The sequence below is a fragment of the Rhinopithecus bieti genome, unplaced genomic scaffold, assembly GCF_001698545.2.
Source record: "Rhinopithecus bieti isolate Rb0 unplaced genomic scaffold, ASM169854v2 scaffold_12783, whole genome shotgun sequence".
In the NCBI taxonomy this organism is placed as follows: domain Eukaryota; kingdom Metazoa; phylum Chordata; class Mammalia; order Primates; family Cercopithecidae; genus Rhinopithecus; species Rhinopithecus bieti.
Window position 1 is genome coordinate 422,150 of NW_016807262.1, and position 15,639 is coordinate 437,788.

General features: G+C 48.2%; 2 protein-coding genes across 2 annotated transcripts in view; one reads left to right on the forward strand and one right to left on the reverse strand.

Annotated features, from left to right (window-relative positions):
* Positions 1-12,541, reverse strand: part of TIMP3 (TIMP metallopeptidase inhibitor 3) — a 62,224-nt gene extending 49,683 nt beyond the window's left edge. The window contains exon 1 of the mRNA XM_017880819.1: positions 12,063-12,541. Coding sequence (XP_017736308.1) covers positions 12,063-12,183 — 121 coding nt within the window. The 5' untranslated portion in view covers positions 12,184-12,541. The remainder of the gene's footprint in view (positions 1-12,062) is intronic.
* Positions 1-15,639, forward strand: part of SYN3 (synapsin III) — a 502,974-nt gene that overhangs the window by 187,985 nt on the left and 299,350 nt on the right. The window lies entirely within an intron of this gene.

A 15,639-nucleotide genomic window follows, 5' to 3' on the forward strand; every position in this document is an offset into this window, starting at 1 on the left:
CGCGCTCCCTCCCTCCCTTCTTTCCTTCCTTCCTTCTTTCCTTCCTTCCTTCCTTCCTTCCTTCCTTCCTTCCTTCCTTCCTTTCTCCCTTTCTCTCTCTCTCTCTCTTTCTTTCACACACACACACACACACACACACACACACGAGTACACTATTGCCTGGAAAGGCTGGAATGCTATCTTTCTCAAATGTTCTCATTAATTCATTGATACTTTCATTGAATGCCTACTAATATCAGGCAATGAGCTGGTGAGCAAGACTTGGCTCCCATCGAAGGGGAGGCAGTTATACCACATAGTAATAATATGATGGCTGACATTTATCAGGTCCTTACCACATGCCAGGCAATGAGCCAGGCCTTTTATTTCCATTATGTCAGTGAATTCTCCCACAACCTATGAGGTTAAAAGCACTATTGCATTCTCCATTTTACAGATAGGAAAAATGAGACCAGAGAGTTAACTTGTCCAGGGACAGGCAACTAGCCATGAACGAGGCCAAGGTTTGAGCCAAGTGGTCTAACTCCAGAACCTGTGCTCCAGCTCAGAAAGTGTGGGAAGTGCAGGACACATTTTGCCAGAAAAAAAAAAATTGGGTATTACTCACTCAGAGATCTGAGAATTGAAAGGCGATTCTAGAGATCAAATGGATTCCAGGTCACAAAACTGGTGACCCATAAGGCTGAATCTGGCCCATGGACATGTTTTGTTTGGTCCGTGTGTGTGTGTGTGTGTGTGTCTTTTCAGAAGATGTTACATTAAACATTTGGATTTCTTGCTTATCCTAAGAGACTAGAAATCTGGCATCACTGGACTCACATCCTAATAGGCTGGAGCTGGACAGCAGCTGCTCCTCCAGAAGGGACCTGGACTGTACGGTTCACCACAGTTACTGCCACTCTCTATTGTCTCCCCACCTCCAAAGCCAAAGCTCAGATGCTGTTTATCATCACACTTGCCTACTGTTTTATTGCTTGTCTTATAACAAAGAAATCATTTTTAGTATTTGTTTAACTCTCCAAAATGGAAACCAAGAGAATGGGGAACCATATACATATTTGACAGGAGTGAGTAATATTCCAGTATGTCTGATACTCAAATATCCAGCGTCTCTGTGCCTGGTCCCTGTAGGCACTGGGTTTGTGACAAGGCCTGGATGACAAGTGAGAAAATCCAGGCCAAAAGAGATCAGCCAAAGAAGGAACTGGAACCCACACCTACCTTCCCACCTCAAGTATAAGCTTTTTCCCACTGCACCCATTTGTTCAGAACTGCAGCCTGGAGACCAACCTGGATTCTGAGCTTCTTGGATCTCTCAGTCCTTCCAGTGGTGAAGTTTGACCCTCCAAACTTCCTCAGGATCTTTGGAGCTTTCTGTCCCATCACTGGGGTTTCTCCCTATCAGGGAGCAGATAGTGACTGCCCAGTGGGGCACACATTTGATCTGTGTCTTCCAAACGCCCTCCTCATTCACTTAAACAAAGGTTCCATCGGATCACTCATGTGTTCATCTGAGCCAGTCTTCCACAGAGAAGTCCTCTCAGCTGCAGAAAATGTTTGAGCTGAGCCATGAACCACATTTCCAGAGTGAGGGACTGCTCAGCTAGACTGTGGATAAGGAAAGCCTTATTTTTATGAGTATTGAGTCTTAATCCCACTTCTTGTCCATCAGCTTCTTTAGTGGTATTAATGAGGTTCGATTTTTATCAAGCCCTCCCGCGATCAATGACAAGCCCTGAAGTGACCTTGAGTCTTAATTCTAACCATCGACTAAGTCTGCAAGGTTGCTATCTGTTTGGCAAATCAGCCCTGCTCCAACAGGAAGTTTGGTGGTCAAATATGTCATCTGATAAAGTATCTCAGCTCATTAGAGGTTTTGTTCAGAGCCCACATCCACTTTTGCAACCACAGAAATCCTGGCTCTTATCTTAATAGACCATATTTCTAACAAAGTTACCTACTAAAGGGTGTCGTTGACAGATTTAGGTGCTCAGTTATTCAGCTAAAGTAGAGAGCCCTTTCCAAGGGAACTTAGAGCCAGAAAAGCTTGACCATAGTAGGCATTCAGTGAAATATACAGCACATAGAGCCAATCCTGCTGTTTTACAGATAAGAGACCAAACCCAGGGAGGTCAGCATCACCAAGGGGACTCCAGAGTCAGATGATGAACTAGGACTAGACCTCAGGCCTCCTAACTCCAGCCAGTGCTCCTCCTCCATGCCGCACTGCACCTCCCAGCCCTGGCAGTGGATAGGAGAGCAGGTGCTGACTCTTCAGCCAAGTTCATTGTCACCAATCCATTTCTAGGGCCCTCTCTTTGGCTACTCCAGTGACTTCTACCTCTGCTTATCAGTGGGGGCTGTCTAAAGAGGGAAGGGCAGCACCAGATCCTTGACAAGTGTTGGGCTTGGCCTCGGAAGACATGGGTTCCAATCCCATTCCACGTATTGGCTATATGGCTAAGCCACTGAACCCCGCCATTCTCAGTACTGACATCCACTAACTGGGAACTGTGACTGACCCCCCAATACCATCCTGCTTTTCTCATTGGGAGGTTGTCATCAAATGAGATCAGATGGACTTAAGACTCTAAAATGTGAAGAGTTGTGAAAATAGAGTAGGAACTTTGTTGTTTCTTTCTGTGTCCCGTGGGAAGCACTGTGACAAAATGGAACACATTAGATTTGGAGGTGGGGGGGTCAAACCACGATTCTGAAGCTCAGCTGTCTGTATATGACCCTGGAAAACATCACATCACACCTCAGAGCCCCCTTTTCCTCACCGAAAGTGAAGTGAGAATATCAGCTCTGCTCTGCAACAACACTACTACTAAAAGCTCATACTTATTCTTATCGAGCTGTTCTGTGCCAGGAATCAGTCTGTCGTATAGACCAAGGGCTACAACTTTTTAGACTTGGGAAGATTCTACCCATTTTGCGACGTCTCCACGTGAGTCTTTGGCTCCCCACTGTTGGGCCTCCCCTCAGTCTGCTTATCTTTGGTTTTCTTCCTCTCCAGACATGCCTTCCCTGCTGCCCCCAAATTTTATTCCTGTGTAGTCAGTTCTGGGATCCTCACATAACCAAGCCTCACCTCCTAACCCAGGACCCTTTCAACTGTCTCAGTGGTTCCCAGCCTTTCAATACTGAGGAATATTTAGTGCTAAACATTCCATGAAGTATTTCACTTAATTGCCAATGAAGTTACCACGTGGTACATAATATATTCCCCCCATTTTAGAGATGAGGAAACTGAGGCAAAGAACCCGCCCGAGCTTGGGAGTAGCAGAGCTCACAAGAGCTATTATGTTTCCAAATCTAAAGGCAGGGAGTTTATTCATGATGATAAAGTCTAAGTCAAAAGGGAGTCCCTCCTAATACATGAAATGCAAACACCTTAGTCAAACACCTCAAGTCACGAAAGTAAGTCTTCGTGAAATCTGACCCTGGTTGCGAAACTCACCATCCCCACATCCTAATCCAGGGATTGCAGGAGCCCTGAAGTTTCTGAATGAAAAAGCTCTTCCCTGCAGGCAGCCGGGCGGCCCTGTGTCTGGCACCCTCATGGGCAGAGGCAGAGGGGATAATTGCCATGTAATATTTAAGATCTCTGGTTCCGGAATGGCTCTTGGAGGCTTGGTCATCTCAGGACTTCCCCTCTCCTCCGCTCCTCAACACCCACCCCCTGCCCCGCCCAATCATCTAGGGCTCTGGTTTTCCACTAACTGAACTTTACCTTGGGCTCTCTGAGGCCGGATCGTACAGCTTTCCTTCCCTTCCCCACCCCCACAAAAAGCCAGGTGGCTGCAGGCCTGGAAACACTTAAAGTTTCTTGTCTCCAAGCCATGAATGCCACCATTAGGTGATCGGATTTACATGAACATAAATCAGACTTGAGTGTTGGGTAGTGTGGACCGTCCCTTCTGTGACAGCAAAGCCATCCTGGCCACACAGATGGCCTCTAAATGGATCAGGAAAGGTTCTCTGGGGCCCCTCTGCAACTACAAACACTAATTTTTAAACAACTGAACAAAAAGACCTCTTAGTTCCACTGCAGCCCAGATAGACACCTGTTGACCTCCTGTCAAACAGTATTTAGTAAGTCCTTTAGCTAGAATCAATACTTTGTGTACCCCTGGATGCCAGACATGAACATAGGAAAATACCTGAAGCCATATCACCTCCTCTGAAAGGATAGAAACCTCAACCCCGACACATCAGCGACCTGCTGTCTATCCCAGGTGTGGTGCCAGCACTGTGGGTAACAGGGAGAAGTGACAATGGCAGTAAATGCATGGGACCTGCCCATGGGGAGAAGAGATGCTAAGCTGGCGTGAAACTAAAGCACCATTCTCAGGAGGGGCAAAGGACAGCGATATACCAAAGAAGCCAGGAGCTATTTTTGGCATATCAGTAACTCAACGCAAATTCGACAATGCAATCACCCAGGAACCCATGAGAAAGCTTCCCAGGCTTACAAAAACACCAACCGTCCTTGCTTTGGGCCGTAATTAATTAGTATATTAGCTGATTGTGTCAGAAGAATGACTGGCTAGTATCAGCAGTTCTAGTTATATTTTAATTTGTTTTTTAATGGAAAGTTAATCAACACTCAACACATGAAATTGTGATGGATAACTGTTCCAAACACAGAACTTATTGAAGGGAAAAATTAATTTTAAAAAACTCCTTACTGTTGAAAAGGCCGGGAACCACTGAGACAGCTGAAAGGGTCCTGGGTTAGGAGGTGAGGCTTGGTTATGTTAGGATCCCAGAACTACTATACAGTAATAAAATTTGGGGGCGGCAGAGAAGGCATGTCTGGCGAGGAAGAAAACCAAAGATAAGCAGACTGAGGGGAGGCCCAACAGTGGGGAGCCAAAGACTCACGTGGAGAGGTCGCAAAATGGGTAGAATCTTCCCAAGTCTAAAAAGTTGTAGCCCTTGGTCTATACAAGAGACTGATTGGAAACACAGGTTTTGGAGATAGGCTAAGCAAGTGTAGGTTGCAAGTGGTGTGAGCTGGGGCAAGCCATTTGGCTTCCCTAGCCTGAGACGGCCCATCAGGCAGCTGGGATGACTGATACGCAAGTAAGGAGCTTGGTACCATGCCTGGCACATAGTAAGTGCACCACACTTCCTGTGAAAAGTCATTACAGTATTATGTTGGTGATCTCCTGCAGGGTTGGCATTTAGAAATCTCCACTTGCTTCTCTGGGAGGGTGCTAGGGTATCATGTCCACCAGAAGACAGGACTAGACTTATCAAGTAATGCAGAGAGCGTAGTGAGTGCTTTCCCTCTCAAGTGGGTTAGATGCATCCCTCTGGGTGGCACACAGCCCTGAGTTCTCTCTCCCAGCACAAGAATGATCCCCTCTGGGAGTTTCCCATGCAGCTTTGGAGAATTTGGCTTTTACTAGAGATGGCATTTTTAAGCATACTTAAAATATGGGCAAGGTTTATGACTGTTCTTCTGGTACCAATGCCAAGGAGTGATCAGGGAAAGGAACCAAAGGAGACCTAGAGAAGGAGAAGTTCATGAGGAGTGTTCAAAACCGAGGGGGTGTCATGGGCCAAGAGCCAGAGAGACAGAGTATAAACAGCTGGAGCAGGACAGACCAGTGAGGAGACTACGAGGATGAGGTGGGCAGGGTCCACACTGGCCTTTGTAAAAGCCATTTGATGATACTTTTTCCTAAGAGTCCACTGAAGAGCTTCCATCAGAACAGGAATTCTTTCCTAAACCAGCCCTTCTAGCTCCCATAATAATGAGACTCCAGTGTCCTTCTTTGGCTGGGGTCCACCCAGCCTCCCTCTCAGCAGTCCATCCTCCTCCTTGTGACCATCCCACCACTGTCACCCAAGCGCCATCCATATGCAACAAGAAGGGAGACAGATGAGTGAGTGCCCTTGCTGCCACCATGAGCCTGGCCAGCGGACAGCTTTGAGTCAGAAAGCAAAACCCTGTGTATGTGTGTTCAAAACACAGTCACATATACCTTTGAACCTGAGTCCATGTGAATCCTCAAAGTCAAACAACTTGGTATAATAAATGGTCCATTGCTTACTATGAAAGCAAAATAAATACATAAATAAAACTATCTTCAACCAAATTACTCCAGTATGCAACAAGTCAAGGACCACAGCTTTCCTGGCATTGCAGCCTTCCTCTCCCTATGAAAATACTCCCATTAACTTGATCTTCATGGCCCTAATTTTGCTCCCTTTCAAAGAGACAAAAAGAAGGAAAAAACAAAAAAAAACTGAAAAGTCAATAAAATTATAAATTGTTTTCTATTTGAGAGAAGCATGGAAGTCTCTTAAGCACAGGGCTCTAATACTCCTCCATCCCCTCATGTTGCATATATGAAAAGAACTATGTTAACACAGCCACTGTGAAGGCCAAATTGGCAGGAACTATTAAAATGGAAAATGCACATTATATAATTATAATAATATAAGAGTATGTAGTAATATATATAATATGATATAGTATAATGTGATCTATAGTATAGTTGTTGAATATATTTTAGAGCCAAGGTGAAGGGGCTTAAATACAGGCTCTATTCCTTGCTAGCAGTATAACCTTAAACAAGTTACCTCATTTTTCTAAGCCTCAGTTTCCTCAGCTGTGAAATGGAGATGAAAATAGCACACTTTCCTTTATCAAACTGAGAGCATTAAATGAGTTAATGTAAGTTAATGACTTAGAATAATGCCTGGCACATAGTAATCACTCTATACTTATTAGCTGTTTAAAATTATAACCTCATGAAATACATAAAAGAAATTTTTTATGTATGTATATATCCTCCAAACCATCAATCCACAGTAATAAAAGGACTTTGTTTGTCTCACTGTGGCCCACGGAGAAGTAAAGTTAATAGAGACAAGACATTTCAGGGCTCCAAGACTCTTCCCTTAAAGGTGGAGATGAGTTGGGAGTCCCCAGGGGGAGCTACCCAGTCTGCCAGTGTGGTAGGAGGAAAGCCAGGGGGGCAGTCAGGAGACTGGGTACCATCTGGAGAAGGTGCCCCTCTGACAGTTATAAATATATTAAGTAGAAAGATCTGAAGTACACATTGTTGAATGGGAAACAAGCAGAATACTATATGTGGTATTATGTGGTATTCCACTATTTTTAGTGTTCTACTATTCATGTTTCTAAAGAAAAAACTATAGATTTGCTATGGGTGCCTATGTATGTAAATGTATAGGAAGAAAAGGATTTGGAGAAGGGACTAAAGTGTGCAACAAGTAACACACTTTTCTGAAAAAGTAATCAGAAAAGATTTTACTCTTCTCCGATTTTAGATAGATAGATAGATATAGATAGATAGATAGATAGATAGATAGATAGATAGATAGATGATAAATAGAAATGGATATATCATAGATCATAAATATACTGTTTAGCAATTTATCATATACACAGAGATACATACATGAACATAGAATGCATGCATATACTTGTAGCTCTTAAAATATAGATAAAACAGGCCAAGATGGTACAAATTGTTATTCCCCTTGTATAAATAAGAAAACTAAAGCTCAAAGATTGCCCATATGTGCCTAGGCACACACAGCCAACAAGCCCCAGAGGAAGGAGTGGAGCTCGGATCTGCCCTCCCCATTGCCTTTCCACCACCCCACGCTGCCTCTCAAAGCCACCCAGGAGTTGACTACGACAAAAGGTGGAAGAAGCGGCCTCCTTGTCCATACTGGCTGGAATGGTAAAAGCCAAATGCGATGGAGAATTGTGTTTTGTTTTGTTTTAATTAATGAACCTGTTGGAATGTGCCATTCAGCAGTGGAGCTGAATGGTTCCTGCTGTTCCTGCAAAACAAACAAAAATCCCTCAACCCAAGCTACTTCTGTGGCCACTTTTCTAGCCTTATCTATCCAGGGACTGTGAAAGGGACACAGAACTGTCACAGGGGTACCTTCTCCAGCTGAGACCCAGTCTCCTGACTATCCCCCTGGCTTTCCTCCCACCACACTGGCAGACTGGGTACCTTCCCCTGGGGACCCCTAACTCGTCCCCACCTGTAAGCAAAGAGTCTTGAAGCCCTGAAATGGCTTGTCTCTATTAACTTTACTTCTCCCTGGGCCACAGTGAGACAAACCAGGTCCTTTTATTACTGAGACTTGATGGTTTCAAGGGTCTTTTCCAGTTCTAATATCCAAAGAACATTAGAATTTTCCTCTGCGATACCGTAGAATAAGAATAAGCTCTCCCTCCCTGAAGATGATGTTTAACTAAAACCTCTGGCCATTTTGGCTGTCTTCATATTTTTAAAGAAAACCCAAATGTAGAAGAAAGGCATTCTTCAAATGTTAACCATCCATTCCATCTCCTGGTCACCTTAGAATATCATGTGTCAATGAAAGTTGAAACGTTTTTGAAGCATGGTATAACTGGTAATATGTTTTAGCTATATCATTTAGCAACTAGGTGGCCGTAGACAAGCACAGTCTCTTCAGCCTCAGTGTTTTCCCTCTGAAAAATGGGTGCAATGCCTACTCTTAAGGTTGCTGGGCGGGGAGGGGTGAAAGAAATGGCATTTGGGAAGTGCTTGCAACCAGGAGGGACCTGAGAGATGCCTCTTCCTTCCTCCAGCTGGATAACAGCTCTCCTCTTTCCATGGTTCCCAAGATATCCACAGCCTGGGTCCCCCAGACTTGCCCTACCAAGTGCCAGCACCTCTCCAAAGTCTGATTCTATTTTCCTTAAGTTGCAAAGCCCAGTGTTGAGGTGTAATTGTGTGTGAGAGGGAGAGGGAATGGATCTGGTTTCTTTGAAAATGGCTTCTTTGCTAAAACGACAACTTCAGATCTGATCCTGAAAAAAATCTGCTGGCACTGGCCCCTGTCAAAACAATTTGGAGATATCCAGGGGCCATCCTCTGGGGCTGGCAGCCAGCCCCCCAGCTGAGCCTCATGTTCAAATTCCCAACAGGCTCAGAGGCAGGCCCCAAACATGCTCTGTCCTACAGCTCCATTCCTCCCATGCAAAGGTGGCCGGAGAGGAGGAGAGAAGGGCTTGGCATTCTGAAGCAAAATTCTCTCTCTCTGCTGCACCCCCCTCAGCCCTGCCCACCACCTTTGCAGAAGCCACACACACACACTCACGCACGAACATTTTCAGAAAGCCCTTGGCACAGCCCAGCCCTTCCTAAGCTGGACAGAGCTGCCAGAGTGGATCTGCCCTGGCCGAGGCTGCCTTCTTCATCCCCAGCCCCCTCCCATTCCTCTTCTAGAGTTAAGGTTTTGTCAGGTTTTGTCAGGAGTTTCAGGGGCAATGACTGGCCAGGGGAGGGGGGCCACAGACATCCTGCCTGCTTCCAAGTCCCTTTCTTTCCCCCACAGTGTGTCTTATAAGTCAGCATGTAGTTTATTATTCTCCTAAACACTTCCATAGGGTACAGGGCCTGGAGTTGCCATAGAAACACCTTTTAACTCCTCGTCCCCCAGAACACCGTGCCAGGCCCTAGGACTTTGGGGAAAAAAAGACAGAAAGAGACACCTGTGGATGAGCAGAGAGAGGGGGAAAGGCCATCAGGCAGCCCCCCAGGAGAGGGCCGGGCCAGGCCTCCTGTGCCTTTTGCTAGGCCAACATGGCACCAAGCCATGAAGAGAAAACCACCATGATGGTTTTAAAAGAGGAAGTTGACGGGCTTGCACGAACACCTTTAGGGGGCTACAAAGTTGACTGGTGGGGTTGTGCAGGTCCCGAGGAATGGGGAGCTCCTTCATATTTTTTTGAGGGAGAGAATGGACAGAGTTTCAACCCAGACTGGAAACGAGAAAGGCTCTGAGCAAGGAAACTTGGGAGCCAAGTACTGGATGCCAGCAGGTTGCTGTGCAAGGCGAGGGAGGTCGGCAAGCAAGCAGCTCACACCCACACCTCCCATTTTAAAAGCATTAGCTCATCCCTGCCACTAGTGCAGTGCACCAAAGCCAGGCAGAACAATTTGGGATCCGTGCCAGAGCATCGAAGATTTTTTGTTTCTTTTTTTTTCTTTTAGATTCCACAATCTCCTGGTCTTTGAGTACTTCCTGGTAACTTAGCTTTTCTCTGGGAAATTTATGAAGAGGAGCAAGGGAGATATTTCTTGAATCAATCCAGAGAAATTGTAAGAAACTTTCTGCATCACTCAGACCTACTGCAGGAAACCTAAGCAGTAAACAGACGGGAAGGCCCCCATTGGAAGCAGGATCTACTCATGCTATTTTCACTTTTCCGTGGTCAATTTCTAGGGTAGAAACCCCAAAGCAAAGGGCAAGGGGGAAGAATAGGGACCCACTCTCACTACATACCAAAAAAACATAGATGAACCCACCCAGCTCATTTTCCAGCAGAAAAGGACTTGGGCTGCACCCCTGCACACCCTGATTGCACCTGCCAGCCTCCTGGCCGCATGTGTGCGCTCCCCCTGGGCAAAACTGGAACTCAGCCGCAGCAGCAACTCCCCACACTAATCAGGTGGCAATATCACCAACTGGGATGAGGAGGGAAAGGATAAGTGGAATGTGAGTGGAGGTGGTCACGGGAAGTGGGAGGAAAACCCTCCCCAGGCTTCAGGCTGCCCAAAAGGATCTTTCTAAGCAATCCACAAACCCGGGACCAGCTGGGTTCCCCCGGTGGGGGAGGGGAGGATGTACCATGCAGGCCACAGGGAGCCTCTTACAAGGGTGACCTCAGGTCACACAAACACCCTCAGCTGCCAACTGCACTGACATTCTGGTCACCACACCCCCATTCTGACCTCCAGGCTCAGCCCAGCCCACCAGCAGTGTCCCTCCTGGCCTCCACTGCCTCCCCTGCCAAGCTCCTGCCTCCTCCCCCTCCTCACCACAACACACTGGTAGAGTCCCTCACCCAAGACTCAGTGGAAAATTTCCTTCTCCTTTATGACTGTACTTAAAACACACACGCTCCATTCTTCACCTCTGAATCGACACAGGCAGAGGGCGGCAAGGCTGTCCCACCCCACCGCCCAGCCCAGCGCGTAAACACACACACACTCCCAGGAGGGCCACTGGACTTGCACACTTTATGGGCTGGAAAGGAGGAGAGAAATGTTTCCCAGATGCCACTCCGCCTTTGGCCATCCAAACACGACTGTCCCAAACACTCCCAGACAAGCCTCCCAGGATGCTCTCGGGGCCCTCCATACACGCTAAGGAGTAGGAGGTCTACTCTTTACAGGGTCTCTCTACTCAAGACACTAAGTCCAGTCTGGAACTGTCACCGTGATGTGACCCTTGGCAGCTTTGTTCTTTTGGTGAAAAATCTGTTTTCCACTGCCCATTCTCCCCTCCCCACACGCATTCAAGGAAAAAAAATAGCCTTCCTGTGAATTTTCACAGCTATGTGGTAAGTGACCCCTCGCACACGCCACCTTCTGCTGGCTATCAACACTCTCAAACACAGTGCCTCCAGGGGGTGGGTCAACGCCACAGCTTTCTCCTCATTTTCCCCTTAAATCCACCCAAACTTGGCAGTCCCAGAAGCTCAGTTAGCGCTTGCTTGGGAAGCATGCAGCTGGGATGGGTCTCAGTGAAAAGAATGAATTTCATGGGCGCAGGCGATGATGCAGACTCGGAGTACTCCAAGTTTCTCCTGCAACTTTCCGTGCACATGGCTGGCAACTTTTTTTTTTTTTAAACTATTCAATTTCCCAGCACTTTAGTTAGCATTCCAAGTTTGGGGAACCCACCCTTTCCTCACCCTTCTCTTCTAGCCCTTCCTCGTTAGTAGTGAATGGGGACATTTTCCAGATGTCAAAAGGACCAGTAGGAACCCCACGCCCTAAGTTAGGAAAGCAAAGGCGTCCAGGGGCTCACTCAGCCACTATGAGCTTCCTCTGCAGGGCATCTTCCCCTCTCAGTTATGCCAGCGCCCCCACCCAAGGACATCGAGTTTCCCCACTCCGTCGCAACCCCGTTTGCCCCTCTCCTCGGGGAGAGGAAAGGAGTGGGGCTCGCCCTGCCTCCCTAAGCAGCGCTGCAGTCCCGGCTGCAGCGTGGGGCTCGGGCGGGGCACCAGGAGCGCTTACCGATGTCAGAGTTGCAGAAGGCGTCCTGGGGGTGGCTGGGCGAGCATGTGCACGCCTCGGCGCCCCAGTCCCCCAGGCTCCAGCTGCCCAGGAGCACGATGAGCCCGAGCCAAGGAGTCATTGCCGCTGCTGCCACCGCTGCTGGAGCTGCTGCTCGCCTCTCCAAAGTTGCCGTGCGCGCCGCCGGCGGGGCTGCTGCAGCCCGAGCTCGCTCGCCCGCCGGGCCGTGCGGGGCAACTTTGGCCTCCGGCGCGCTGCCCTCCGAGTGCCCGGCGGGACGGGATGGGGTGCGGCGAGGCTGCCTCGGCGCTGGCGCAGGACTCCGCGGGCGGCCTCCCTGCGAGGGAGCAGGAGCTGGAGGAGCAAGAGGAGGAGGAGAAGCCGTCTGAGCGCCCGCCGCCTGCCTGCTGCCCGCTCTGCGCCGCTGCCTGGGCGGCCGAGTGATATAGAGCTGGGCCCCCGGGGACCCCGCCTCGGGCTGTTGGGGCCCGCCCCCTCAGACCAATGGCAGAGCCGCATTACCTCATCGGCCCTCCAAAAGGGGCGGGGCCGGGGCACGGGGCAACGGGGCGGGGCCGCCCCCGGACCGTTCAGATCCTTATAGGGAATAATACCGCCGTGGGCACGCGAGTGGGTGGGCTGGGGCGCGCCCGGGACCGGTGCTTGCAGCTGGGTCCTCCGAGCGGCGCCCTCGTGCCCCTTCTCGTCTGCGCCCTCGCCCCACGCCCACCTGGGCCACTGGGTGCTTCTGACCCAAACCAGAACCAACTACCACCCACCCACCCCAGCAGGACCGTTTACACAGGTCGGGGGTGGCCATGTCCTAGAGACCTTGACTGAGCCTGGTGGAACCAGTGGGGGAATGCTAACTGCTACCCCGAGCAGGGACAGAGGAGAAAGACCCAAACACTCTCTCTCTCTCTCTCTCTCTCTCTCTCTCTCTCTCTCTCTCTCTCTCTCTCGTTCTTACTCTCTGGGATATGGGAAGCCATCTGCTGTTTGGAGCTGGCTATGATATATGATAGAAGACTGTTTTTCTATGCTCCCCCAGAGCAAACGGGGTCCTGTATTCATTCAACAAACACGGTTCAGGATGCTGGGTTAAGCAACACAAAGCCCTTGCCCCCGTGGACATCAACGAATGCACAGGGTGATTTTCTATGATGCTAGGGCTATGAAGAAAACAAAACAGAGTTCAGGGTTGGACATGACTGGGGAGGGCGCTGCTCTCTCTGCAACAGCAAGGGAAGGGCTCCCTGAAGTGCCATCTTCGCTGAGAAGTGGACAAAGAGAAGGATCAACTATGGGGCAAGCCACAGGAGAGAGGTATCAGGCAGGGGGAACAGCAAGTGCAAAGGCCCTGAGCATGTTTGAAAGACAGAAAGTAGAAAGGCAAGAGGAAGTGGTTCCCCGCCCATGGCTGACAGGGCTCCACCCTTCAGCAAGGGATTTGGGGGTGAGCTGATCCAAAACTGTAGTAAAACCAGGAGAATGATCTAGGATCCTAGATGACTAACTATAATGGATGATTGCAAATAACTAACACAATTACTATCCTTGTTATTGACATCTTGATTCTGCTTTGTATTTTTAAAAGCAGGATTTTGTACCTCACCTTATAGCTCTCACAATAATCTTTGTAGATAGGAAAAGCAAGCACAAGTATCACTCCCACTTTCCAGATGAGGAACCCACACAGAAAGATGGGATGATTGGTGGCCAGCCAGGAACTCAAGTCACCCCTTTCCACTGCCCCTTCCCATCTGAAGAGAGACATGCATTTCCCTGAACGTCAGCAGCTGTTCCATCTAACTGCAAATGGCCATTTGCAGCTGGGATCTTCCATCTTTCTACACTTTCGTCTCTTTTCCTTTCTCTTCCGCTTCATCCTGTTAGAAATGCTACAAGTTTGGAACAAATAGAAACAGGGAGAAATGCAAGTTCAGCTTCTTTCTCAGAACTCCTCTGTTTACATCTCAGAGAAGTGACATTGGGACAGCAGAGGCTGAAGAATTCGTGAGAGATGGTATTTTATTTCCAAGAACGTTTTTGAAACTCCTTTCTCCCCTTTGAGCATTTTAGCCATAGGAAAGGGAAACCAGTTTCCACACGATTTTGACTTGTCCCCACCGCCCCGGCCCGCCACCCAGCTTTAAAAACCCTCCCTGCCTTCACTCTAACTGTGGCCTGACTCTTAGAGATATTTCTGTCTCTCGACGTTTTTCTAGCACTATTTTCATTGTTTTATGGGGTGTGATTCTGTTACTTCTCCAACCACAGTAGGAATACTTTGAGTCCTGAGATATTTAGCCACACTGCTTTTTAGCCCTCTGAGAACCAAATAGGGTCTCAGGAGACTGGAGAGCATGGGTGTGGCCAACAGCTGACTGAGTCCTGAGCAAAGAGTGCCCTGTAGGCCACTCTAAGGATCCAGGTTGAATGAGGGCGTACGTGGTGGGATTTGAGAGATTCGCTTATCCCTGCACTCCACATGACTTATTCCACAGTCATGTGGAAGGTTTTAGAAGACTTTCCAGACCAAATCCACTTTGGATAAGCATCTTACATGATAGAGGCCCTCTCTTCGCTTTCTTTTCACGTTACAGTTTTGTCCAAAGTGCCGATATTTTCTCCAACGGAAGGCCTTGCCTGGAATTTAAGTGTCAAGTAGATAACTTCTGCTGAACTTCAAGCAGCAGTTTTCTCATAGAAAGCATCTGAAGCGTTTTATTCCGGCAGCTACTTAATTATGAAAGCACAAATGTAATCTGATCTTTTTTCCAACTGAAAAGTAATGAAATCACCTTTCGGTTAATTTCTTCTCACTCCTGATCCTAAGCTGGTCCACACAGTGTCTTGAAGTTCAGCGAATTCCAAGAGCTTTTCAGTTGGGATGTTCTCTCTTATTCCTAACCTGAGTCAGTTCCCCTCTGCCCACCGTGTGAAGGCAGTTTGGTTCTCACCGTAAGGAAAAGAAAGAGCAAACTCCATGAATCCTTGCGTAGGGCAGTCCTCCTGCTAGGGTCACCCCCTTCAGCAGGCACCCATCAGTCTGGATGTCATGGTGTCCATGAGCCTAATAATATGTAAGAATTGTTTATTCAACGCCACTTAATAAGCTGGGTAGGGTGAACCTGAGGCTAACGGTAAGAATGAAGATGCAGGCTGGGTGCGGGGGCTCACGCCTGTAATCCCAGCACTTTGGGAGGCCGAGGTGGGCAGATCACGAGGTCAGGAGATCGAGACCATCCTGGCTAACACGGTGAAACCCCCGTCTCTACTAAAATACAAAATTAGCCAGACGTGGTGGTGGGTGCCTGTAGTCCCAGCTACTCGGGAGGCTGAGGCAGGAGAATGGCATAAACCCGGGAGGCGGAGCTTGCAGTGAGTGGAGATCGCTCTACTGCACTCCAGCCTGGGCGACAGAGCGAGACTCCATCTCAAAAAATCAAAAACAAAACAAAACAAAGAATGAAGATGCAGGCTCTCCTGCTTTCCCTTGACAGCTGAGAACAATGATAGATTTATAAATCTGGGAAGAACTGAATAAGCTTCAAGATCTATCTGGCCTGTCTAC